The sequence below is a fragment of the Salarias fasciatus genome, chromosome 23 (assembly GCF_902148845.1).
Source record: "Salarias fasciatus chromosome 23, fSalaFa1.1, whole genome shotgun sequence".
Lineage (NCBI taxonomy): Eukaryota > Metazoa > Chordata > Actinopteri > Blenniiformes > Blenniidae > Salarias > Salarias fasciatus.
Genome location: NC_043766.1, coordinates 35741893 through 35769639, shown reverse-complemented (window position 1 = coordinate 35769639; position 27747 = coordinate 35741893). Strand labels below are relative to the sequence as shown.

The following is a 27747-nucleotide window of genomic DNA, read 5'->3' as shown; positions in this document are numbered from 1 at the left end:
CCACATAAACCACTGTCTTTATTTTCTGAAGTCACAAGACTCTTGGTTTTAAAATGGAGGCTCAAGGACTGACAATACAGTGTGCTTTCAAACATTTCTTGAATAGACAGCACCATCTAGTGGCTTCAGACAATCCAGACAGTGGTTCATGAGACCTCATTAGCCTATCACTACTTGCAGCTGTTGAACTGTTGAACTGTTGTTCAACTATTGAAGGCCCAGTGGTTGAAATGATCAAACCAGTTATCGCCACCATCATTGAAAATCTCCTGCCCTGCCTGACTGGTTTTGTTCCATGGAGGAGGGTCTGGGCTGCCGGTCTCTGGAGACAGAGGAGATCCTTCTGCCTACTTTTCCAGGACCTCAATGAATGACAAAACAAACATGTTAGATTTAAGAATGTGCCATGTTTTTTTTACATACTATGTTATTGATGAATCATCAATATCATCTTTTCTACAGTGTCATGCCCCATATGTTGAATATTGTAATATCACAATTCAGTTTTTGATGTTGGTCTGGATCTAAATCAGGAGCAACCCTGCACACAGTGTTTTCCTTTAGTTAGTGACATGCTGTGCCCACTGGCAACTTTTGTTGCCACTCAGCGATAAAAAAATTCATGAACAAAAAAAAAAAAAAATTCTACGTAAAATTTGTGGGTGGAGGGTTACTCTAGAAAGTCAAATGATTAAATAATTATAAATATGATTGTTGAAAAATCATGAATTTATGAAAATTACCTCTTTCCAGGAAGATTTGCATCTGCCATGTCTTCAGCCGGAAGGAGCAGGAAGCAGATGATGTCATGCGATAGGAAGCACTTGGAAACATTTTTTTTTTTTTTTTTAATGAAAACCTTTGTCTAAATGGTCTGCCAGCATTTAACTGGGAAAAGTTGTTTTAGTACCTTTGAGATTTTTCATTGTGAGTCAAAAATAACAGTGATACACTTGGCAACAGTTGTTGCCAGTTGGGCAAACCGGGTTAAGGAAGTGCATCACGTGACAACCGACCCAAGAACAAAACATCACTCTGCCCAGAATGTAACAGAGCTGATTTACAGACGTGATCAGAGGCATTGTGATCGGAGGATTTCACTGATGGACTTTTGGTGTTTAGGTGAGTGAAAAGGGATCTTTTTTATGAGCTAAAGATGGTGCCGTAAACAAAGGTCAGAGAGGTCAGAAGGATTAGAGCATTACACAGAGGCAAACACAACTCCAGTAATGCAGAACAGAAAACTACTGTAGTCCAGTAAAGTAATTTAATTACATATACTTTAACTTTAATGTGTTTCTTTACCTCGTTAGTTAACAAAGTAACATCATCACTGTAACACATTACGCTGTAACGTTGGGGGTTACCCAACAAGCGGTCACTGATGGGACAGTAAACTGTTGAATGGAGACTTGTTCTCACCATAAAGATGGAGTCCAGATGCTGAACCTGGCAGCTATGGTTGCAGAATGTCTTCGTGGACACACTGCTGGATGGAAACGCAGAGTCAGAGCTGAAAACAAACACATCAGGAACAGACTGACTGGAAAAATGGAGGAACTTTGGAGAAGAAAGAGAAGAATTAGGACTTTCAGATGAACTTTGATTGTCTGAGTCACAACTTTGTCAAAATACTGTGAGGATTTTTAAAGGAATACTCCAAAGATGTTGGACCCATGCCCTTTCCCTTTCACTGACAAAGTGAGACAATCTCAAAAATACGTTTTTTGTGTCTCTGTATCCAGTGGCTGACTACCAGCTGTTAGCATCATAGTTAGCTTAGCTCAATTGCTGGAGGTCAATAGGAGTCAGAGCCAGACTGACAAAAGTGGACAAAATACTCCTTCCAGTGGTCCAGGGGACGGCGTATTAGCGCGTGAAGTAAATCCGAATGGTTATAAAACATTTTAAAAGACGTGTTTTCTTTTCAATCCGTTTAAATAACATTTTGATACACACAGACCTGAGCATGCGCAGCGCTCCGTGGAAGGATATACCGGCGCACAGCAGTAGAAGCCGAAAGGAGCAGAAGTACATAAAAGTGCACCCGGTGAGTTTTGTGAACGTCCCGTGAGGTCTGCATTGAACATTTAAGCATGTTGGCACAATGCACCTCCGAGGCATGATATTTTTCCTTTCACCAATAAAGTCACTGGTTTACAAAACTCACCAGGTCTACTTTTGCATATAAAATGAAAATCTCATGTAAAATACAACTAGTATGTATATTTGCAGTTGCAGTTCTGATGTCAGGTTCTCATGTAAGTCTGAGTAAACGTAGCAGCACATCTCATAAAACTGTTCGGGGTAGGCATACATTAGCTTCAGCGTACTCCGTTTGAGCTATATGACTTCCTTTCTTGTTTCCTTAATTTTTTTACTTGTTCAAATTGTATGAGTTCATTTAACCAAATGCTCAAATAACGCCAAACCAAACCAAACCAAACAATGTTCACTTTACACTGTAGTAAATCCAGAAGTTGTTCAAATGGTAATTCTTCTGAGGATTTTTCAGGAAATTTAATATTAGAATAAAGTTAAAGTTTCAGTTTGTAGTGGTTTAAAATGATTTTTAAAAAAAAAAAAAAAAAAGGACAGACAAGATGGAAAATAAAGAAAAAAACAGAGAATAAAATGAAGGAGAATAGTTAAAGCTCATCATGATGAAGTCAAATGGGGTGAGAGGGAGACAATAATGTGTGTCATGTTCAGTGAATCATTTAGTAAAGAATGACAGAAAATACACAACAGCAGATGAAAGAAAACCTACTGAGACTCTGAGGAAAGAGATGCTCTGAAGTCAAGAACTTTGCCTTTGGACCGGTCACTCTTCATGGACACACTGCTGGGCGCAGGTCCAGGTGAAGTTTCAGCTCCTGGATTCACCCTACAAGAAAACAGATTGAGGTCTAAGTAAAAATAAACAACACATAGTATGATATGATATGATATGATATGATGTGTGTCTGAGCAGGGTATGTGTTAGGGCTGTCATGATATCAAATTTTCTCTTGACGATTATCGTGGGCAAAAAATATCACGATAACGATATTATCACGATATCAGCAAAAATTTAACTAATAATGGAACAAACATTTAGATTCATCTTTAATTTTATTTTTGTTTGTTTTCTCTCTTTTCCCAGATGAATTACATTCAGAATACCTGTCAAATGAGGTGTTGAAACAATATGAGAACAGTAACTGTACAACTGCACACAAAAAGTGTAGTTACACTCAACTAATTAAAATCTGATGAACTGATTAACAGAGGATCCACAGCAGAGGCGTCATTTACGTAGGGTTGGTGGGTTCTGAAAACCCGCGGTCCCTGTTGGGGTGAAATCCTGTACCACCACCACACTGCCGAGAACTTTTGTTTGTTTGTTTAACTCCGAGGCGGAATGAGCGCAGCAGCTGCTTCTCTCCAGCCAGAGGCGCCGCTACTGGCTAGGGCCCCAAGCTGAAGGGGGTCCCGAGGAACGGCTGACATCAGTCAATTTCAATGACAGATTTAAGGCACTACACCAGACGCTGCAACGACAACGTGTCGAAAATCCCCCGCATGGGGCCCTTTTCTGAGGACTCACCGGTTAGTTGCAAGAAGGGGGCCGGTGGAGAAGACGGCGGATATCAGCGACACAACTTGAAATCCCCCGGACACATTACAATGACACGTCTGGAACCTACCTAACGGAGCCCCACTACTACCCGGCTTGAATCGACGTGCAGTCAGTGTTGCTAAACACACGTTTTTCGGGTTAGGATAGAGCGTCTCGCTATCGTTGTCGGCCACCGCCGACATGTAGTTCACTCGAGACGCTCGCTAAAGGAGCCACGCTAGCTAGGAGCCGTGCTGCTACCGCTGCTCTGCTGTGTTTATATGTGAGGGGAGGGGGAGAGGTGGGGGGTGCTGCAGGAGGGAGATGAAGCAGGGCGGAAGAACAGGAGCGGATTTTGAAAATACACGTTTCAAGTGGCACTAGATCCTCTTTACGATATTATCATGTGCGCATTTTGAGCACGATATTGATATTTCATTTTTTATTAACACGATTATCGTCAATACCGGTTTACCGCGACAGCCCTAGTGTGTGTATCCACAATGTCACATCCTGCACCTCTGCAGTCACATAGGTTCATTGTGGCTGTGTTTTTGTCTTACTCTTCTCCATTTCTGGTAGGGATTACTATTACTATTACCATTACTAGCTGCTGATTTTGATGATTCAGATCACCTGTGGTCCAGGTGGATGTCATCCTCTTGATGAGGAATACCTTTATGTATGCAGAACTCAGACTCCACTGGATGTTCTGCTGTAGCACCACCACAGTCAAATTATGATGTCTGGTTTCTGCTGTCGGCTGACTGAGCTCCTGCTAACTTCTCAATTTAGCTTTATTTGTGTAGCTCCATCCATCCATCCATCCATTTTCTACCGCTTATCCGGGGCCGGGTCGCGGGGGCAGCAGTCTCAGCAGGGATGCCCAGACTTCCCTGTCCCCAGACACTTCCTCCAGCTCCTCTGGGAGGATCCCAAGGCGTTCCCAGGCCAGCCGAGAGACATAGTCTCTCCAGCGTGTCCTGGGTCTTCCCCGGGGTCTCCTCCCAGTGGGACATACCCGGAACACCTCCCTGGGGAGGCGTCCAGGAGGCATCCGAAACAGATGTCCGAGCCACCTCAGCTGGTTCCTCTCGATGTGGAGGAGTAGCGGCTCTACTCCGAGCTCCTCCCTGGTGACTGAGCTCCTCACCCTATCTCTAAGGGAGCGCCCAGCCACCCTACGGAGGAAGCTCATTTCGGCCGCTTGTATCCGGGATCTTGTCCTTTCGGTCATGACCCAAAGCTCATGACCATAGGTGAGGGTGGGAACGTAGATTGACCGGTAAATCGAGAGCTTCGCCTTTCGGCTCAGCTCCCTCTTCACCACGACGGACCGATACAACGACTGCATCACTGCAGCCGCTGCACCGATCCGCCTGTCAATCTCACGCTCCATCCGTCCCCCACTCGTGAACAAGACCCCAAGATACTTGTACTCCTCCACTTGGGCTAGGGTCTCTCCACCAACCTGGAGGGGGCAAGCCACCTTCCTCCGGTCGAGGACCATGGCCTCGGATTTGGAGGTGCTGATCCTCATCCCTGCCGCTTCACACTCGGCTGCGAACCGCCCCAGTGCATGCTGTAGGTCCGGGTTCGATGAAGCCAACAGGACAACATCATCTGCAAAAAGCAGAGATGAAATCCTGTGGTTCCCGAACCGGACCCCCTCCGGCCCCTGGCTGCACCTAGAAATTCTGTCCATGAAGATTATGAACAGAACCGGTGACAAAGGGCAGCCCTGCCGGAGTCCAACATGCACCGGGAACAGGTCTGACTTACTGCCGGCAATGCGGACCAGACTCCTACTCCGGTCATACAAAGACCGGACGGCCCTTAACAAGGGGCCCCGGACTCCGTATTCCCGGAGCACCCCCCACAAGACACCACGAAGGACACGGTCGAATGCCTTCTCCAAATCCACAAAACACATGTGGACTGGTTGGGCAAACTCCCACGAACCCTCGAGCACCCTATGGAGGGTATAGAGCTGGTCCACTGTTCCACGACCAGGACGAAAACCGCATTGTTCCTCCTGGATCCGAGGTTCGACTATCGGTCGGATCCTCCTCTCCAGTACCCTGGAATAGACTTTCCCGGGGAGGCTGAGGAGTGTAATCCCCCTATAGTTGGAGCACACCCTCCGGTCCCCCTTTTTAAACAGGGGGACCACCACCCCGGTCTGCCAATCCAGAGGCACCGTCCCCGACCACCACGCGATGTTGCAGAGACGTGTCAACCAAGACAGTCCCTGCACATCCAGAGACTTAAGGTACTCAGGCCGAATCTCGTCCACCCCCGGTGCCTTGCCACCGAGGAGCTTGCCAACCACCTCAGTGACTTCAGCTTGGGTGATGGACGAGTCCACCTCTGAGACCTCAGCCTCTGCTTCCTCCACGGAAGACGTGGCGACGGGATTGAGGAGGTCCTCAAAGTATTCCTTCCACCGTCCAACAATATCCCCAGTTGAGGTCAGCAGCTCCCCACCTCCACTGTAAACAGTGTTGGCGGAGACCTGCTTTCCCCTCCTGAGGCGCTGGACGGTTTGCCAGAATTTCTTCGAGGCCGACCGATAGTCCTCCTCCATGGCCTCCCCGAACTCCTCCCAGACCCGAGTTTTTGCTTCCACAACTGCTCGGGCTGCAGTTCGCTTGGCCTGCCGGTACCCGTCAGCTGCTTCGGGAGTCCCATGAGCCAGCAAGGCTCGATAGGACTCCTTCTTCAGCTTGACGGCAGCCCTTACTTCCGGTGTCCACCACCGGGTTCGGGGGTTGCCGCCACGACAGGCACTGGAGACTTTACGACCACAGCTCCGAGCAGCTGCTTCGACAATGGAGGTGGAGAACATGGTCCACTTGGACTCAATGTCCCCAGCCTCCCTCGGGACATGAGAGAAGCTCTCCCGGAGGTGGGAGTTGAAAGCCATGCTGACAGAGGGTTCCGCCAGACGTTCCCAGCAGACCCTCACAACACGTTTGGGTCTGCCAAGTCTGTCCGGTTTCCTCCTCCGCCAGCGAATCCAACTCACCACCAGGTGGTGATCGGTCGACAGCTCTGCCCCTCTCTTCACCCGAGTGTCCAAAACACGCGGCCGGAGGTCAGATGACACGACAACAAAGTCGATCATCGACCTCCGACCTAGGGTGTCCTGGTGCCAAGTGCACTTATGGACACCCCTGTGCTCGAACATGGTGTCCGTTATGGACAAACTGTGACTAGCACAGAAGTCCAATAACAGAACACCACTCGGGTTCAGATCGGGGAGGCCGTGTGATCCAATCACCCCCTTCCAGGTCTCACTGTCGCTGCCCACATGGGCGTTGAAGTCCCCCAGTAGAACAATGGAGTCCCCAGTTGGAGCACTGTCCAGCACCCCTCCCTGGGACTCCAAGAAGGCCGGGTACTCTGCACTGCTGTTCGGCCCGTAAGCCGAGACAACAATGAGGCACCTATCCCCGACCCGAAGGCGCAGGTATGCAACCCTCTCGTTCACTGGGGTGAACTCCAACACATGGTGGCTGAGCTGTGGGGCTATAAGCAAACCCACACCAGCCCGCCGCCTCTCACCGCGGGCAACGCCAGAAAAGTGGAGAGTCCAGCCCTTCTCGAGAGGTTGGGTTCCAGAGCCCAGGCTATGTGTGGAGGTGAGCCCGACTATATCTAGCCGGTACCTCTCAACCTCCCTCACAAGCTCAGGCTCCTTCCCCGCCAACGAGGTGACATTCCATGTCCCTAGAGCCAGTCTCTGTGTCCGGGGATCGGGTCGCCGGGCACCTTGCCGTCGGCTGCCACCCAATCCACATTGCACCCGGCCCCTACGGTTCCCTCGGTGGGTGGTGAGCCCACCGGAGGTCAGGCCCACGTCGTCCCTTCGGGCTGAGCCCGGCCGGGCCCCGTGGGCAAAGACCCGGCCACCAGGCGCTCGCTTACGAGCCCCAACCCCAGGCCTGGCTCCAGGGTGGGGCCCCGGCTGCGCCATACCGGGTGACGTAACGACCTTTGTCGTTTGGGGTTTTGAACTGCTCTCAGTCTGGCCCGTCACCCAGGACCTGTTTGCCATGGGAGACCCCACTGTGTAGCTCCAATACAGTAATACAACACGGTCATTTCAAGGATCTTTACATGGAAAACCCAACAGTTCCACATTGATTTCTCTCCATCTGCAGTCTGATGACCTGCACCACCAGTGATCCTGACACACTTCTGCTTCACAGTTCCAGTCACCCGCCTGCCTGTGAACTGATCACAAAGTCCGCTCTGAAGCTGCAACCCACACCATTGCATGGAGACTGCTGTACTCAGCACCCTGGCCTTGGAGAACCTGTCTTGCTGTTTGTCTGACCCTGGAAAACATCTCAGGTCTGCAAACGCACCTTGCAGGAAAAACTCCACTCTCAGGACCTTGGATGAAATTGAGGTTCACAGATAATGACTCCATCATTTCAATAAACCACGTGTGAACCTTCCAACTGAGCTCCCTCTGAGCTTCAGACCTGCTCTTGAACACCACACGTCACAACTGGACCTCGGTAGGTGTGCCAGGACTCTGTGGATCACTGTGTTAATGTCATCCTCAGTGAAGCAGTTCAGTCTGGAAGAGACCTGGTGGTGGTCCAGGTCTGGGGGAGAATGGACCTGATGTGGGAGAGACCAGACTCTTCAAACCCTTCATGAAGCTGCGGGCTGACAGTCATTCAGGACTGTTACGGAGGACTTTGTGGACACAGGGGTGATGGTGGAGGTCTTCAGACATGTGGGGACAGGCTGCAGGGTTGTAGTCTTTAAACTGTCACCCAACCCGAAGGCTGCTCCCCTCTCCCTCTGCAGTGCTCTCGCTGTTCCTTCATCAAGGCTCTTACTTTAGGAAGACTTTGTTCTTTGGGCGAGAACGTTCTCAGTGTAGAAACATATGGAGAACAAAACTGATCTGACATACAGTGTTCCTCTTGGTTCTCATGTGGAATCAGACAATAAAGATACAGACTCATCATTTCTCTCATGTGAACATTCCTGCTAATTTTCAATTAGAGGGAGTTTACTGAAACATGAGATCAATATGACTTCGTCTTGGACACACACTTCCAGTCATCAGCTGTGTTTTCTGCTTCAATGCAGAATTTTGACGTTCAGATGGACTTTGATGATTCCCTGAGTCAGAACTTTGTGAAAACACTGAGAGGATTTTTAATAGTGAGAAACTTGTCCAAACTACTTTACACACACTGGGAGAGCGGGTGCAGGTAGGTGACGTGTGATGTGGTAAGTGACGCACTTCCTGTGAGACGGCAGATTCAAACTAAGCGCACTGACAGATTCATTTGTTGACTGAATTTCACTAACTCGGCTCTAAAAAGTCGTAGAAGTAGAGAAATTAGTGTGTTTTAGGTTCACCCTGGAGCACAGTGAAGAGGATTCGACCAGCCTGACAGAGTACATAGATCGCTGCTTCGACCGGATCGTCATGGGGAAGCCGAATCAAACATCCACCCCCTCTACTTCCTCGTCTAAAGCCAAGAGACAGCGGGAGGAATCGTCTGGAGCTATTTCTCCACCTGCGAATGACTCGACGGACGTTCTTATCTCCATAGATAAGAAACTTTCCAGCCTCGATGCTCGCCTGAACCTGTTGGAAATCCTCCACAAGGAGTTCCAGGCTGTGCGCGATTTGCTGGAATTCAGCCAGCAGCAGGTCGAGGCGCTCGCGGCAGAGAACGCCAGCCTCAGAGAGTCGGTGAAGACCCTCACGGAGGGGATGACCCGACTGTCAGAGGAAAACAAGAAGATTAAAGAAACGGTGATCGATCTCCAAGCCAGGAGCATGAGGGACAACTTAGTGTTCTCTGGAATCCCGGAGCAGACGGAGGAGGACCCCGAGGCAACGGTGAAAAGTTTCATCAGAACGCAGCTGAAGCTCCCGGAGGAAGCGGTGAAAAACATCTCCTTCCATAGGATCCACCGCCTGGGAGGGAGAAGACCCGGCGAGTCCAGACCCAGACCCATCGTGGCCAAATTCGTTAACTTCAAACAGAAGGAGCAGGTGAAGAGCCAGGGCCGGCAGCTGAAGGGAACCCACTACGGCGTGAATGATCAATTCCCAAAGGAGATCCTGGATCGGCGCAGAGTTCTGTTCCCGATCAGGAAAAAATCCATCTCGGAGGGCTCCCGCGCTGTCATCGCCGTGGATAAATTATTCATCAACGGCCAGCTGTTCCGTGACCCAAACATCACTCCGTGGCTCTACTGATCTCAGGTGCTGCATTCTCACTGTCCCATAATCACTCCGTAATATTGATACATAAAACAGCCATAAATTAATTAATAGTAAGTCACTGCCCGTCTCCACTGCACTGCTCACCGTGGATGTGTTTTTTTAAGCATTTGTTTCTTTTTTCACTCTCACTTTTTTCTCTCTTCACCCTTTTTCACTCTCACCCTCTCACGCTTCACTGTAGCTGCACCCGTTACCATAGTAACCCGACACGCGGGGCGCACCGGGACATCGGCTTATTGACACACATCACTGTACAGGTTCACGCGCACTCTAAGCATGTTGATAGACAGATTCAGAACGCACACTCAGCTGACATGCACACGTGCACACCAGTAAACAACGGGCTCCATTCAGACACCAGGTTCAGTGAAATGCATGTAACACTCATAGCTGTCTAGTCATGAACACTCTTAATTTCGTTTCCTGGAATATCCGTGGGGCTGGTACAAGGGGAAAGAGATTAAAAATTACCCATCGGCTTCAGGAGTTGCAGGCAGACATTGTCTTATTACAGGAAACTCATCTAACAAACTCATCAGTAGATCTTCTCCGATCAACACAGTTTCCACACGTGTACTCAGCCTGTTACAATTCCAGGCAAAGAGGAGTAGCAACTCTTATCAGTAGAAGGTTAAACTTCTCTACTGACAGTTCAATCATAGATCCAGAAGGCAGATTTGTTATTATCACATTATCTATCCAGAATGTTCAATTCTGCATTGCTAACGTGTATGGACCTAATGTTGACGATCCCTCGTTCTTTCACTCCCTCTTCTCCTCACTGGATGATCACTCAGGTCACACATTGATTATAGGAGGGGATTTCAACATGGTTTCTGACCTACAATTGGACAGACTGAGTACCACAGGAAGTCAACGACTCTGGCAATCCTCAGAAACTGTGAAACAGTACATGAAGGATTTTGGTCTTTGCGATGCCTGGCGCTCTCACCACCCCACTGCAAGAGAATACACATTCTTCTCTTCAGTTCACCATTCCTACTCTAGATTAGATTATTTCTTAACAAGCAGCACACTGATGAATGACATCTCAGAAATCAAAATTCATCCCATCGTCATAAGTGATCATGCACCAGTTTCATTTACTCTCAGAAATAAGAAGAATAAACCACCAACTGTACGTGTGTGTATATGTGTGGGCGATTGGAGCTATGTATGAGAGAGTGCGGTGTCCTGTGGGGGGTGGCCCCGGTGGGCCTGGGGGCGGTGGGCCCTGGGTCTGGGTCCTTCTGCTGCCCCCTGTCTGTCCTCACCTTCACTCCTCCTGATGCATGATGGGTGTGTGCTTCTTGGGTCGGTGGCTCTCTGGCCATGGTCGCTGTCCGCCCTGGTCCTGGGGGGGGGGGGGGGGGGCGCTCCTGGCCCTGTCCTTCATCGGGGGGCTCCTGGGTGACGGGGGTGCTGCGGCATCCCCGGACCCCCCTCTCCCCCCGCTCTCATGCACACACACGTAGGGCTTTGGGAGGCGGGCTGATCAAGTTGGGTGTGGTGGAGGGGGCCATCTAAGTGGCTCCAATCACTGCACGCTTCGGTGGCTCGCCTCTCAGTCTTAATTGCACTTAGTCATCTAACACGACCAAATACATACAAACACACACGTCGGGGGGTCTTGGCGCGCTGTGTCGGGGGTGGGGCTGTTCAGGTGGATGAGACAGCTCGTTTGGCCTCACTCGCGGCACGGTGTGGTTACTGACCCTCAAATTTTAATCGCAAACAACATATACTCCATCAACACTCACGAAACGGAGGGGGGGGGAGGGAGGGCAATGGGGTCTTCTGCGCCCCCGTTTCCAGATTCCTTCTGGTGGGGGGTGGGGCGGGGGGGGGCTGTTGTTTTCCCCACAGGCCGGGGGTTTGGAGCGGCTGTGGTTTGGGGGGCTGCTGGCTCAGGGGGGTGCATATCTGTCTGCGGCGGGGGGGTGGGGGGGTGGGGGCGGCAGTTGTGGGTGGCGGGGGGTCCTGGATGTGGGGTTCGGTGTTCCCTTGCCTTCCGGGGGTGTCTCCCACAGCATGTGACAGTTGGATGACGCGGGAATGTGAGTGTGTTTGGGGTAGGATGGACTGTGTGTGTGTGTGTGTGTGTGTGTGTGTGTGTGTGTGTGTGTGTGCATGTGCGTGTGCGTGCTTGTTAGCGTGTGCGTGAGAGGGTGTGAGTGTGTTGGAATGTGAGTGTGTGTGTGTGTGCGTTTGGTTTAGGGATGAGTGGTTGTGTGTGTGCGTGTGTGCATGTGTGTGTGTCAGTATGAGTGAGTGGGTATGAGTGTTGGGTTGGGGCGGGGGGGAGTGAGGCGGGAGAGGACAGGGGGTGGGAGGGGTGGGCCGGGCGGTGTACGGGGGGGTGGGTTCCTGGTGGGGGTCGTGGGGTGGGGGGGTGGGGGGAGTGGGGGGGGGGGGTGGGGGTGATGCCCTGGATCTCGGGGTGCATGGCCGGAGCGCTGGGGGGTGTACTGGCCCGGGGTGGGTAGCCGCCCGTGTGGGCTGGTTCTCCCGGATTGGTCATGGCCCTCCGCCTGGGTGGGGGGTCGGCTCCTGGGCTCTTGGGCCTTGGGCTCTCGGCCCTGCCCGCCCCGGGCGTCCGGCGCCCGGGGTGGACCGGCTCCTGCCGGTCCTGGCTCCGCGGGGCCCAGGCCCCGGGACTGCCGGGGTCCCCGGCCGGGGCTTTCCTCTGCCCCGTTTCTGGACCGGAGCGTGGGCGTCTGCCTGGGGGGGGGCTTGGATCCGGGCTCTGTGATTTCCGCCGGCTGTCTGGGCTCTGAGGGCCTCTCTGGCCTGCTTCTGGCCTTCTCAGAGGTCAGAGGTCATATATGCATGATCACTATCACCATCACTGTCACCATCATATTCACATGATCACGTTGATCTTTAATCACTCTTCACATACTCGGTTACCTTGTCTTCTTGTGGTGGTTAGACTAATGGTGATCTGTCGCAGACCTCTCTTGATGCACGCCCCGAGTTTACTACTAGTTACGACTAGCTATATTCAAAAAAAAAAAAAAAAAAAATACGGTTTGTGGTGTCCTTGCATTTCCTTCCTCCCCTACACCTCCTTTTATTTTTGTGGCCTGGTCTGTTCACTAATATGGTTCGGAAAAAAAGAAGAAAAAAAAAATGTATGTATGGTTCTGTAATTTTCTGTGTTGGTTGTCGGCTCTGTTTTGGTGTTGTCTAGATTGGGGGTTTGGGATTGTTCTAGGTTGCGTGTGGTGCGTCGACAACACTGTTTTGTATTGTGACTTTGTACATAGGTTGTGCCCCCCCCCCCCCCCCCCTTCCGTTCTCCCTCTCTTTATCTTGCTCTCTTTCTGTCCCTGCTCTCTGAGCATTTCCGTCCCGGTCCTGTCCGGATGCCAGCTTTAAATAAAGGCAGCAGCAGGAGGAGACTCAGTCTCGTCCTGCTGCTAATATTAAAATCTGTTCGAATAGTAAAAGGCTACAATCATACAATATTGCACGCCCCAGCTGCCGAACAGGACAAGGGGAAAAAAAAAAAAAAAGTGAGAAACTTCAGCAGTATTTTAGGACTCAGACAGAAAAGTCAGTCACTGCTTTGGAGTGAAATGCTCAGTAAAATACAGAGAATAATCTGACTGGTCGTCTCTGCATCCTCACAAGAGTCCTCAAGATCAAACTTGTTGACTGGTCCTGATTGAATGTTTGTCTTCTGATCAGTTCTCCTGTCATGTCCTGACGTATCTGATGTCAGTGTGTCGAGCTCATCATGATGAAGACAAATGGAGTGAGAGGGAGACAGTAATGTGTGTCATGTTCAATGAACCATTTAGTAAAGAATGACAGAAAATACACAACAGCAGATGAAAGAAAACCTACTGAGACTCTGAGGAAGGAGATGCTCTGAAGTCAAGAACTTTGCCCCCCACAAGGATAGAAATACGAGACTGTGCGTGTGTGTGTGTGTGAGAGAGAGAGCGCGTCTGGAAACGCACAAGAAGGGGTGTTAACCCATTCGGAGTGTGGCCCGGTGGGGCCGGCTGTGTGTGGCTACGTGTACGGTGTGTAAGTGGGTGTGTGGGTCAGGCTCGGTCTGCTCTGTCCGGTGACCGGCCGCAAGCTGTGGGTGTGTGCGTGTGGTGTGTGAATGGAGGCAGAGAGAGAGAAACAGAGGGAGAGAGAGAGAGAAGGACAGGGTGAGGGAGCGCCTGACGGGCACCTGTGTGCGGCTGCATGGGTCCCGCGATCCACGCCTGCGCAGATGAGAGAGAGAGGGAAAGGGGGGGGGGGGGGGTTTCTCCGGACCTTCCCCTTTGGTGGGCGGTCTGCTGGCCCGTTTACCCCCGCGGAGACGGAAAAGAGGGGAAAGAGATCTGCGTTCTCGACCGAGAGAGGGGGAAAAAGAGAGAGAGAGAGAGGAGGGGGGAGAGTCGGGAGGCGCGGTGGCGATGTGCGTGCGTGCTCCCGGCGGAGGTCTACTGCGCTGGTTCGAATCTCCGAAGCTCGGGTTAGTACCAGAGGAGAGGAGGAAAGATGAGCCCGTCTTCCTATCTCACACGCACAGATGCACGGCTAGCCGAATTCTTGCGGGTCTGATCTGTGAGGAGGAAGCGCGTGCTCGTGACCGTGCGCAGGGGAGCGCACAAGGAGAAAGAGAAAGGAAAGATAAACAATCTACAATCTAATGAACATGCTTCAGTCCATTCATTAATAAATGCACAAGCATGATTATCACCACTATCTAATCTGAACCCGCCCAGGTCTCAAACCTTGTGCAATAGGGCTTTAAAGGGATACTTCAACATTTTGGCAAATTGGCCCATTTAGCGCAATTCCTTAGTCATTTCGAACAGCAGACTTACTTTTTTTGTGAGGGCGAGCTATTGTTTATCCATAGGTGAGTCAGGGAAGGTTTTCGGGACGGACACAATGGAAGTGGATGGTATTTTTGTTCCCCCTCGTCAAACTCATCAAATACAAAATCCAACAATGCCAAAACACTTTGGTGGACAGGATATAATCCGCACATTCACTACGCAGTGGAACACCAACAAATAATATTGTAGCGTTACGACACTGAAGAAAATATTGGGAACTACTTTTTCTTTTGAGATCACTACGCCCAGACGCCATGTTTAGTAAGTAGTTCCGTCTGAGCAATCTTCGCATAAACAACTCAATCTCGTAATTTTGCATTAATATTTCACAGCGTAGTGAATGTGCGGATTATAACGTGTCCACAAAAGTGTTTTGGGGTTGTTGGATTCTGTATTTATAATAATAATAATAATGCATTGGTTTTATATAGCGCTTTTCAGGACACTCAAAGACGCTTTACATTGCATTATTCATTCACACCATACTGGGTGGTGGTAAGCTACTATTGTAGCCACAGCTGCCCTGGGGCAGACTGACGGAAGCGAGGCTGCCAATCTGCACCATCGGCCCCTCCGACCACCACCAACCATTCACTCTCACAACTTTCATACTAGGCAAGGTGGGTGAAGCGTCTTGCCCAAGGACACGACGACAGTTTTACGCCTGCGGGAGCGGGGATCAAACCGCCAACCTTCCGGTTATAAGAGGACCTGCTCTACCAACTGAGCTAATGTCGCCCCATTTTTTGATGAGTTTGACGAGGGGGAACAAAATACCATTCACCTCCATTGTGTTTGTCCCGAAAACCTTCCCCGACTCACCTCTGAATAAACAATAGCTCGCCCTCACAACAAAAGTAAGTATGCTGTTCGAAATGACTATGGAATTGTGCTAAATGGGCCAATTTGCCAAAATGTTGAAGTATCGCTTTAACGAGCGGCTCTCCGCCGCTGTGCGTGTTCTGTCCGTTGATGAGGTGAGTTTGGTGGGGAGATCAAAGCCGTCGCTCTGATCTCGCTCGGGTTCTGTCGTGTCCAACAGAACCTAGATGGCTCTTCTGGGGGAGTCCACGTGGAGGAACAAAGGAGTCCGGTTCCCCTGTCTTGGTCCTCAGTTGGTTCTTGGTCAGCTGCGGGAGGAGGACAACGGAGGAGAGGAGCTGCAGCGGTGCAATCCTGCTGGTGTCTTCGGTCCGCTCCGAGGGAGTCCCTGCCATTCTGCTCAATTGGGAAAAGGGGTTCACCGGTGAAGGAAAGATGGTCCCAAAAAGTCCCGGCCAGCGGGTGCGTTTGGTACTGGGTATAATCCGTTGGAGAGACGCGCTGTGAAACTGAAGATGGCGCCTCAGGTGACTCTGTTAGACTGGCGGGTGGAGCTCCCGCCCCTAGGGTCTACTTGGCCAATCAGACGGTGATCTGGATCCTCCCTCCTCTGCTCTGGGAAGGAGCCTCATGAGCGCCCTCGTGAGGCGGCCGGTGGTATTTCACTCTTATCTGGTTTTCTTCTGCTGTGAGGGGAGGTGAGCAGCCATTTTATGACGGGGGTCCCATTTTTCTGAGCACATGGGAGCGGCCATTTCAGGTTCTGTGGGACAAGATGGCGGTGGCCTCCTGCTGAGAGGAAGAAGTTTCTCTCCTTTGTTCTAGAGAGCTTCAAAGTCTGCTGCGTCTCTGCTACAGCGGGGGTCATGTCTCCTGTGTGAAGGGGGACAGTATGCGTAGACAACATGACTCCGGGTCATGCTGAAAAGGCCTGGGCCTGCTGTGCTGAGCAGGCCAGACTGACCAGAATATTTCTGGTCAATTCTGACGTCCCAACATCCCCACTTTGGTCCGAAGAGTGGGATTCGGTTCACAGTCTTTGGAGCAACGTACGGGACGAATAATCCACAGGTACTGTGAAGCATAATGTCCATAAACAGTCCAGAGGTCAAACAGTTCATGTTCAAACAGTTCAAGGTTGAGAGGTGAGCACCTGGGCGGTAAGGCAGAGGGGAACCGGGGCAGGGCTCTACAATTCTTGTCCTAACTAGCTACAAACACGTATTCATTTCATTTCACACAGTTGGATCACATGTTCAAAATGGAAGAGTGAAGGTGTAGAGCAAAGAAAAGAACAAGAAAGGAAACTGGTTGTTAGACCAAGGTTAGTAGGTTATTTCCGCCCCCGGGGGAGGAGTAGGAATAACACACGGTTGGTATGCGCATTGCCTTACGACGCACGGTGGAATCAGAATCAGGGCTACAGTCTGGTCTGTAAATTTGGATGGTATACGCGGTGCGGGAACCACGGCTGGTGAGTGAGTGTTGGTGGTTTGTTTGGAAGTGTATGCATGTGTCACCCTCCCAAACCCAACATTCAGTAAGGACTTAGACATTACACTTTCTGCTTTACGCTAATTAGGTTTTGTGTAAACCCAACTCTTGACTCTGTTGGCTAACAGAACAGAATGGCACTGCCGAGACTCTGCCAGAGGCACCTGTGAATGTTGTATAACCGTGGCGGTGTTAGTCCTGGAAATCTGCTCAACCAGGGTTAGTATGCTAAGTACAGTGGTGTTTCACCTATACTGAGGCTGCTAACGGGGGGAGCTTCTGATTTCTGACTATTCACACAGGTTGTTCTTGTTAGTACTTCACAGTCTTTCAGGCATGCAAGGTGTTATTAAAGCAAAGTGTTAGTTTACAGTTTACAGTGACTATGGATCCTGAACGGTTACTCGAGCCTTATCACTAGTCACTAGGTCAGGTGGATGACGTGGGCAGGTGTAGCCCAGGTTAAAAATCATGGAAACAGTTATTTTCCATCCGTCCTGAGTGCACCTGAATGCACTTTTACGCTGCGTGTTGACGTACCTCACACAACTCCAGTCACGTGACAGAGCGAGCCAATCGCGTCTCAGAGTGACCTGCTTTTCATGCTTCGGCTGCTTTCCCACTCAGACGTGTGGGGGGAAGCCAGCCGACAGCTGCGAGCAGGTTTGTTTCAAGCTTTACAATCGTTCATCTGTGCTTTTGTTTTAAACTCTGTGCGCTGAGTATTGCATTATACACTTGTAGAAGTCACTGCCAGGCCTGCAGGGAGTCCCTAGCTGCCATCATGTGTCTTTAATGTGAGGAACTGGTGAGTTGAATGAATGCTTCAATACTATGCTGGGCTAATGCAGCTCTGTAGCATTAGCGGTAGCATCAGCCCTGACACACATGATTGATTGCTTATGTGAAGCTTTTGTTGGCAAGCTGATGTGTTTATCTGTTAATTTGAGTGTGTGTTGGTCTGTTGAATGCACATGAACTGTGAGATGCTTCTCAATTGTAAGTGTAAAGAATGTAGCACCTTATGTATTTACTTTATTGATTATTTCTTTTGTGTACACATGAACTGAGCTCAGGGTAATTAACATCTAGCCAAACATTTACTGGTCCTGTTGTTGAAACAGGCCGGGTTTCCATCCTGGACTGGAGTGGACCTGATGGCAGCCAAGAAACCACAGCTTGGACTCAGCTACAACCAACAGCCTTTTGTCCCACTGGTCTGGTAGGAAGGCTCGCAGCCTGTCCTCCCCTCCATACACCTCACGACACTGATTGCCCAACCTGCTTGCACTCCCCTCTCCCATGGATAATAAAACTGGACATTTTCAACTGAACTTTCACTAAACCCTCGTGGGTTGTTGGCATCGGTTTTTCACTGTGTATGTAATCACCAGGGGTTAATTTATTTACCCGGACGGCTTATTTTGAGGGCTTTGTGTTGTTGTCAATGAACAACCCTGAACCGTGATCAAGCGCTTTATTCAAACTTCAACCGGTCAACTGCTGCAGTATTGTAAATATTTTCTTTATGTTAATTATTTTGTGTTTTTGGGATATTTCTTTTGTGTAATTTGTTCACTTGTGTTATTTCAATACACGGTGTGGATTCCACCAACCTTGAATTACAGTCTCTGCTTTTAATTACACACCACCAGCTCCTGTAGACGTGCCCAGTCTTCTGAACTGCCCAAATTTATTTTCTTTTATTCCTTCTTATGGCGTGCATTAACAACGCACCCGTTACACAGGACTCGTGCATGCATGATGTTAGTTGAACATGGCAGTCTACTGGACCCTACTAGTGACCTCATTACTCTACCCGGGTTTGAGGTCCTCCCCCTTCGCCAGGTGGGGAGCTGACCTCCGGTACCCAAGGAGTGAATGGTTTGAAGAGTTTGATCTGGTTTGTGTGGACCCATTTGTATCCTGGGTGCTGTCTGGGCTTCAGGCTTCTGATCCAGTCAGCCGCTAGTGACAGTTTCCCCACGGTCTCAAATGGTCCTGACCACCCGGGGAGGAACGTTCTGGAGGTTCCTGCTGGCTGGGCGTGTCTGACATAAAACACTTGGCCGGCCACCTGGTGCTCTCTGCGGGGTGCCGCGCGATCCAAGTCGGCCTTCGCCCCTGGAACACTGGCCTCCAAGTTTTCTTGGGCCCATGAGAAGGTGGTTCGGGTGTGTTTACGCAGATTGACCGCATATTGATGTGCAGTGTGGGCGGTGGCCGCACTGACACCTTCAGGGTGGTACAGGAGGTGCAAGGGAGATGTCATTTCTGTGTCAGTCATCATTTCAAAGGGAGTGACTCCGGTGGAGAGGTGTGGTGTAGACCGGTTGGTCGTCAGCACCAGGGGGAGTTTCACGTTCCGGTCTTTACCATTTCTCCCAGCATGCTCTCTGGGCCTGCTGGTACTGGTTGGGTTGGTTCTCTCAACCTGACCTGATGACTGAGTGTGGTATGACAGGTGGAAGCTTACTTCCACCCCCCCAGATGTCATATCGGGGTGTCATAACCTCTGACGTGGAGTGTGTGCCTCTGTCTGGGTTCACAGACGGAGGGAGGCCCCAGCATCTGAACTGGTGGTTCAGGAATAGGGCCGCAGTCATGATGGTTGCGTCACTGGGCGCTGGAAGGCCTTCAACCCGCTTGGTGGAGGAGCAAGTGACGGTGTGGAGGTAGTTGTTACCTCTGGAGGATCTGGGGCTGGGCCCGATCCAGTCAACTTGCGGGTGAGACCACCGGAAAATGACCCCCCTCCCTAGGAGTGGGGCTTAGTTCCGTGGTCGCGAGGGTTGAGATTGACAATGGATGAGGCGGCTTTGGGCACAAAGCTCGGTGTTGTGGGCCATTGTGGGCCGGTATTCCACCTGCTGGGGAGTTTAGAGGGTTGCAGTGGAGCCATGGCGGTCGCCCACAGGGGAGCCATGCGCATGAGCTAACATGGCACCTCGGTGGTCGGTTGCAACCGCCTGCTGGGCAAGTTCCTGGCCGTTGGTGTGAACTAACAGGCCCCCCTCCCGTGTCAAATGTGACAGATCACGTGTGAAGGTCTGTAGTTCACTTGGCCCGTCCGGCGGGACGTGTGGGACTCCATCTGTAGATGTGTTCTCCACATGCCGTCGGAGGGTTCCAAGCACGGGGTCCCGCTCCTGCATCGTGATCAGATTATCGTCACCCGGGTTCCGTCCCAGGTGGAGGGTCTGCGCGTTGGCGCCCCCTGGTGTCTCCCTGGCCTGACGGCGGGTGACGGCGTGGATCACACACGACTGCGGAGCAGGGAGACACCCATGCTGGAATTCCCAGAGTGTTCCCTGTTCTACTCCCAGCTTGGCTAGGTGTTCTGCCTCATCATCTCCAGCTTGGTCCGGACCTGTGACATGGGAATGACCTTTGACCGTCTCCGGGTCCACTGTCATTCCTTTGTCGGCCACAAGCTGGTCGCATGTTGAAAACAGTTCCGACTGTTTGACGTTTTTGTTCCGGGCATTGTTCATTCTGTTCGCCGTCCCGATGGGGAGTTGCGAGGTGGAACTATGGCGGGCATAGTTCAGGGTGGAACAAAACACCAGTTGTTTGGTGGACAGTTTCGCTGCCTGCTGCAGTGCTGTGAGCACCGCTGTGGCTTCAGCGTGCTGACTGGTCTTAGGGCTCCACTGGAAATGACTTGGCAGGTCACCGTTCTGACTGACCCAAACAATACCTACCGACCCAAACAATGCCCACAACGGCCCTAAGCTGGCTGTCATGGTGGAATGAGCAGCCATTGACGTAGACTCGGGGAAGACCCTGACAGACGTCCTCATCATATTGATGATGAGGGGAAGAGAGGGTCTGAGTCGTGACAAGGAGAGGTTTGATGTTAGACTGTTCTGCACAGTCACAATGCTGACGCTGAACCAGGCTTCGGCCTGCAGCCATGTTCTGGTTCTGAGCGTACGCGACCTCGATGTCATAGCCTTTAAGTGCCATCATTCCTGAGGCAGTGCGGCTGTTCGGAAAGCGAGCCAGGAGCTGCCTCAAGACGCGTTCGGTTTCGGCTGCATGGTCCTCAGAGGAGCGGCTCCTCATGAGGAAATCACCCACATAGATGAGGCTGCTGCCGGCGGCGGCGTCGCTCAGGGCTTTGTGGAGAAAGATGCTGAACTCCGATGGTGGGTTCAAGTAGCCGAATGGGCACTGGTTCCAGGCGTGCTGGTGGTTGCCGAAGGAAAAGCTGAGTCTGTACTGGTCAGTGGGGTCCACCGACATTTACCCGTGGGTTTTAATGCTGGCCAGATTGGTGAGATGTGGGTCGAGTTGCACTCTCGGTTGAGGTTCTCCTCCAGCAATCGGTCAAGGAACCTCTGCGCTGACTCGTAGGCAGCCGACCGAACTCTGCACTGCTGTGCAAAGGAAGGTGGCGGGCCCAGGTCAGTGGGAACAGGTACCGGGTGGAGGTCAGTGACGCCACCGTTATGCGAGTCCCGGGTGAGGGTCACTTGAAGATCGTGGAAAACACCTCGGAGCGCGTTTCTCCAGTTCCGAGTCACGAGAGCATCCGCTTCTGCAAGCTGTCGCTCAATCGCTGGCTGGGAACCGGAGCAAGGCTTTCCGAGTGCATGCTCGACCGGTTCACCGGGTGTACCTGTGTCTCCTGGCTGGGCTGCCAGGGTGTACACGATCATGTCACCTGTTGTACCCGGGGTTGCATCACAAACTGCTTCCTGCTCGATGGCGTTATGGCAGCTAATTGTGATCACCCTGGTCGGTACGGTGAAAGAAGCGTCACTGAGCACGCCGTCCCTGTTTAAGGACGGGGGTTGGTCACCGATGACTGGGACCGTTGGTTCAAAATGGTGGAACGAACTGTTGGTTGGCACCCTCGGTGGTTGCCGTGCAGTCACTAGAATCACAACCCGTGTTGGATTCTGGACTAGCAGGTAGGTTGAACGACGGTTCAGCTGAAGACGAGGTGTGCCACAGGTCGTGAAATGGAAGTGACGAAAGCGGGGCATCGGTTGCAGAAGAGTCTGTGGGTCAGGCGTTTTCTGCCCCTGAAGGAGTGTCAGGTGAATGGGGACCCCTGCTGGTCGTGCCGGCGCTGTGACGTCTCTGTCGCGGGTCACATGACGCACCTGCAGGTTGGTTTGGCCGGACGCCAGCTGCTCTGGCTCCGCCGTCAGCGGCTACGGGTCATTGCTCGGTGGCGACCACAGGTCGTGGTTCACAGCGTGCAGTTGGGTCCCAAGCCTGAGAAGGAAATCCACCCTGGTGGGACCAGGGGGACATAGACCATGAATGATGCTCGTACGGTGCATGGTCTCTTTCGGTCTGGTGCGCACAGACAGAACGCGTACACCGATGGACCTCCTTAATGGAGGTCTGGGTGGAGCCTGCTGAGAGTCGGTGGTGACTGGGTTGCACCTGCTTGGGAGGTGCATCGTGCGGGCACGAAAGTTTCAGCAGGTCCACGTCGATGGTGGATTTCTTGGACCAGAGGACCAAGAGCCAACCAACCTATGTACAAAGTCACAATACAAAACAGTGTTGTCGACGCACCACACGCAACCTAGAATAATCCCAAACCCCCAATCTAGACAACACCAAAACAGAGCCGACAACCAACACAGAAAATCACAGAACCATACATACATTTTTTTTTTTTCCCCGAACCATATTAGTGAACAGACCAGGCCACAAAAATAAAAGGAGGTGTAGGGGAGGAAGGAAATGCAAGGACACCACAAACCCTTTTTTTTTTTTTTTTTTTGAATATAGCTAGTCGTAACTAGTAGTAAACTCGGGGCGTGCATCAAGAGAGGTCTGCTACAGATCACCATTAGTCTAACCACCACAAGAAGACAAGGTAACCGAGTATGTGAAGAGTGATTAAAGATCAACGTGATCATGTGAATATGATGGTGACAGTGATGGTGATAGTGATCATGCATATATGACCTCTGACCTCTGAGAAGGCCAGAAGCAGGCCAGAGAGGCCCTCAGAGCCCAGACAGCCGGCGGTCATCACAGAGCCCGGATCCAAGCCGCCCCCCCAGGCAGACGCCCACGCTCCGGTCCAGAAACGGGGCAGAGGAAAGCCCCGGCCGGGGACCCCGGCAGTCCCGGGGCCCGGGCCCCGCGGAGCCACGACCGGCAGGAGCCGGTCCACCCCGGGCGCCGGACTCCCGGGGCGGGCAGGGCCGAGAGCCCAAGGCCCAAGAGCCCAGGAGCCAACCCCCCACCCAGGCGGAGGGCCATGACCCACCCAGGAGAACCAGCCCACACGGGCGGCTACCCACCCCAGGCCAGTACACCCCCCAGCGCTCCGGCCACGCACCCCGAGATCCAGGGCATCACCCCTCCCCCCACCCACCCCCACCACACGACCCCCACCCGGAACCCACCCCCCCGTCCACCGCCCGGCCCACCCCTCCCACCCCCTGTCCTCTCCCGCCTCACTCCCCCCCCGCCCCAACCCAACACTCATACCCACTCACTCATACTGACACACACACATGCACACACGCACACACACAACCACTCATCCCTAAACCAAACGCACACACACACACACTCACATTCCAACACACTCACACACTCTCACGCACACACACACACACACACACACACACACACACACACACACCATCCTACCCCAAACACACTCACATTCCCGCGTCATCCAACTGTCACATCCTGTGGGAGACACCCCCGGAAGGCAAGGGAACACCGAACCCCACATCCAGGACCCCCCGCCACCCACAACTGCCGCCTCCACCCCCCCACCCCACCGCCGCAGACAGGTATGCACCCCCCAGAGCCAGCAGCCCCCCAAACCGCAGCCACTCCAAACCCCCGGCCTGTGGGGAAAACAACAGCCCCCCCCCCGCCCCACCCCCCACCAGAAGGAATCCGGAAACGGGGGCGCAGAAGACCCCATTGGCCTCCCTCCCCCCCCCTCCGTCTCATGAGTGTTGATGGAGTATATGTTGTTTGCGATTAAAAATTGAGGGTCAGTAACCACACCGTGACGCGAGTGAGGCCAAACGAGTAGTCTCATCTACCTGAACAGCCCCACCCCCGACACAGCACGCCAAGACCCCCCGACGTGTGTGTTTGTATGTATTTGGTCGTGTTAGATGACTAAGTGCAATTAAGACTGAGAGGCACTGAAGCGTGCAGTGATTGGGGCCACTTAGATGGCCCCCTCCACCACACCCAACTTGATCAGCCCGCCTCCCAAAGCCCTACGTGTGTGTGCATGAGAGCGGGGGGAGAGGGGGGTCCGGGGATGCCGCAGCACCCCCGTCACCCAGGAGCCCCCCGATGAAGGACAGGGCCAGGAGCGCCACCCCCCCCCCAGGACCAGGGCGGACAGCGACCATGGCCAGAGAGCCACCGACCCAAGAAGCACACACCCATCATGCATCAGGAGGAGTGAAGGTGAGGACAGACAGGGGGCAGCAGAAGGACCCAGACCCAGGGCCCACCGCCCCCAGGCCCACCGGGGCCACCCCCCACAGGACACCGCACTCTCTCATACATAGCTCCAATCGCCCACACATATACACCCACATGTACAGACATACATACATACTTACAGATACACACCCTCACACACATACATACCCTGCTCACAGATACATACCCACACACACATACACACTTACACATACATAGTCACACACATACACATACATATCCAGATACACACCCACACACTCACATACACCTACATAAATACCCACACATACAAAAACATATATACATACTCACACATACACACCCACACACATATACACATACACGTACACGCACCTTCCTCAACCCCCTAACCCCCACAGCCCACCACCCCCCTATCTACCCCCTCATCCACCCCGCCCCGTCCCCCACCACCCACCCACCTCCCCCGCCACCCCCCACCCATCCACCCCACCCCCCTGTCCCCCACCACCACAACCACCCACCCCAATGCCCTGAATTCCGGGGCAGCAACCAGACACCAGGGCGTGCACCGACCCAGGCCGCGGCAGCACGCCCGAGCCGACCGGCCCCCCCAGCCAGGCCGACCCCCTCACCCTCACGGAAGGAGAGAGGGCCCCCAGCCACACCCGCCCCAGGACACCCCGGCCGCCCGGACATGAACCGGCACCCGCCGACCCCGGCCCCCCGGGGCCCCCGCCCCACCGCCGCCAGACAGCCCCAACAACCGGCGGCCCCCCCACCCCCGATCCAAACCAAACACGAAGGCAGCCCCCAGCGAAGCAGCCCCGATCCCGACCCCAAGACAGTGCCAACCACCTGCAGCCATCAGCCCCCCCCCACCAACCACCGACCCTCAAAGAGGAGAGGCCCTCATCTTCCCCTTACATTAAGTGATGGAGCTGATCACAGGGGACCAGAGGGAACCAGATTCAGCTGATTGATCCTCTGAACAGACAGACATCATCTCCAAGCTGATATGATCTAATAGAAGATTCTTAAACTGCCTGTTACTCAGATTATTTCTGGATTTCCAATTTACAAGGATAGTTTTCTTTGCGATGCACAAGATGGTGAGAACCATGTAGACAGAGTTTATCGACATGTTAATTTCACCCAGATCACCTAAAAGGCACAGTGTGGGAGTTGCAGGGATATTGCATGTGAACCATGTTGACAGGTCTTCACACACCTGAAGCCAGAACCTCTGCACTGGTGAGCAGGACCACAAGGCATGGAGGTAGTTGTCAGTCATGTTATCATTGCAATGTGAACAGATATCAGATTGTGATAGACCCATCTGGAACATCCTTCGTCCTGTGTAATGAATTCTATGCAGAATTTTGAATTGTATTAGTTGTATATTTGAATTCTTTGTCATTTTGAAAGTATTTAAATATATTTGTGACCACGCATTTTGGTCAAAGTTGTTAGATAAGTCAGCCTCCCATTTTAAGGTCGGAAGGAAGATTTCATCTTCTACCTTTGATAATATTTTATATATCTTTGATAGCAACTTTGGGGAACTGAGGTTTAAGAATTCTTCGACCCCGAGAGGTAGCTGTCCCTGCAATTGATTAAAGGTATACTTTTTACCTATGATAGATTTAAGTTGATGATATTCTAAAAATGCTGTGCTGCTGATTCCATATTGTGAGATGAGAGTATTGAATGATAGAAAGTTGCCATTTTCAATGATATGTTCAAGCCGAACCTTGGGACTTGATGACAGCGACTCTGCTGTTGGAAGCGGCCTGGTCCGTTTCTGGACCAGATGGAGTCGGATCGCTGATTTGGGCTCGCGGGTGCCCAAGATGGTGATCGATCAGCGGCGCTGGTCGGTCTGGGAGGTCGTGGCCGACGAGTCGTGGTTCTGTGTTCAGTGTGGTGACGTCGGTGGGATGCACCAATGATGTCTCTTGGAGCGTGATGTTCACCCAGACCGGTGGTGTTGTGGGTGAAGAGTCCTGAGTGTAGCTGGTGATGCTAACACTCCAGGCTGCCGCATGAAATGGTTTACCAAGAGAGAGCAGGGTTCTCCAGACCACTGCGAAAGTCACGGAACACATGGAAGTTGTTTCAGACCCAGAATGAAGCAGGGCAAGACTGATGACATACACCTCTACCACTACGGTGGTGTAAATGCGCTTGAGATGGTCTCTGCGCTCAAAACGGCTCAGGAAAGTCAGGAACGATAAGTCTGCGGGCTGGAGATCGGTGGTCTCGGCCCCCCTCTTTGACTTACCAAACTCCCTTCCCCAACCCACAGGGGAAGCCCTGTGAGCAGTGGGGAGGGAGTCTCGGCCTAGTCAGGTGAAGAGGGGCTGGCGGTCCTGCACTCCCCTTGGGGAGGTCAGGTCCAGGCCCTGTACAGCTGCTTGAGTGCAGGTTTCCACCCACTGTTGCAGCTCTGTTCTCGGGTCGTCCCCTCGGGGGAGCCCTTGGTTCTTTTCAGACTCACCTCTCCATGTGTGGCTTGGGTCTGACCCCCCTTTGTGTTGAGGGTTCTGCAGACCCTGTTTCTCACCCATGTGACCTGGTTGCTCACCCTGCTGAGGCGGTGGGTGTGTATTAGACTGCCCTATGCCAACCGCTTTTGTGGGGAGGAAACTCATGACCTTCAGATCGCTGGTTTGTGCTGCCAGTCACCTGGATTCCATGGACTCAGGCGCCACCTGCAGGCTTCGTGCCTGCACGGCATTGACGCTGCTCCCACACCAACTGCGCACGTCTGCGGAGTTCTGTCATGGTGTGTCCGGCGGTCCTGGAAAACAGTGTGACACTGAACCTCACACGGCCGAGTGGGTTATTAACAAACATGGACCTGGGTACATGATCATCCTCCAGCTCTGGTTCTGTGTGGCTATCTCTCAGGTGTCTGTATTCCTGCTGTGGAGGTTCAGACTTCTCATGAGAGATCACGTGGGGACCAGGCATCGCGGAGGCGGGGTCATGGTACACTTCACTGAGCGCCTGATGGAGGTCAGGGTGTCAGTCTCTGATGGAGGGTGGAAGTGATTCCATGCACACATGGATGCTTCTGGACTTTTCTTCCAGAAAAGCTTCAGCTTTTCATGAGTGGAAGGGGAGGGAGAGTCCAGGAGGAACCATTCGACCTCTCGGAGGTAGTCCTCTATACTAACCTCTGAGCTGCTGTGGTCGAACCGATCAATGTCTCTCACCAGGGATCCTGACTTGCGGGTGCTCGGACCACGCCCCCTGGGAGAGTTGAAGCTGTCAGAGTCTGC

At 52.2% G+C, this 27747-nt stretch overlaps 2 protein-coding genes across 3 annotated transcripts in view; one reads left to right on the top strand and one right to left on the bottom strand.

The window, feature by feature from the left end:
- LOC115382236 (stonustoxin subunit alpha-like) overlaps positions 1-27747 on the top strand; it is an 829400-nt gene that overhangs the window by 56429 nt on the left and 745224 nt on the right. The window lies entirely within an intron of this gene.
- LOC115382178 (NACHT, LRR and PYD domains-containing protein 3-like) overlaps positions 1-27747 on the bottom strand; it is a 140903-nt gene that overhangs the window by 104104 nt on the left and 9052 nt on the right. The window contains exon 3 of the mRNA XM_030083866.1: positions 13725-13758. Coding sequence (XP_029939726.1) covers positions 13725-13758 — 34 coding nt within the window. The remainder of the gene's footprint in view (positions 1-13724; positions 13759-27747) is intronic.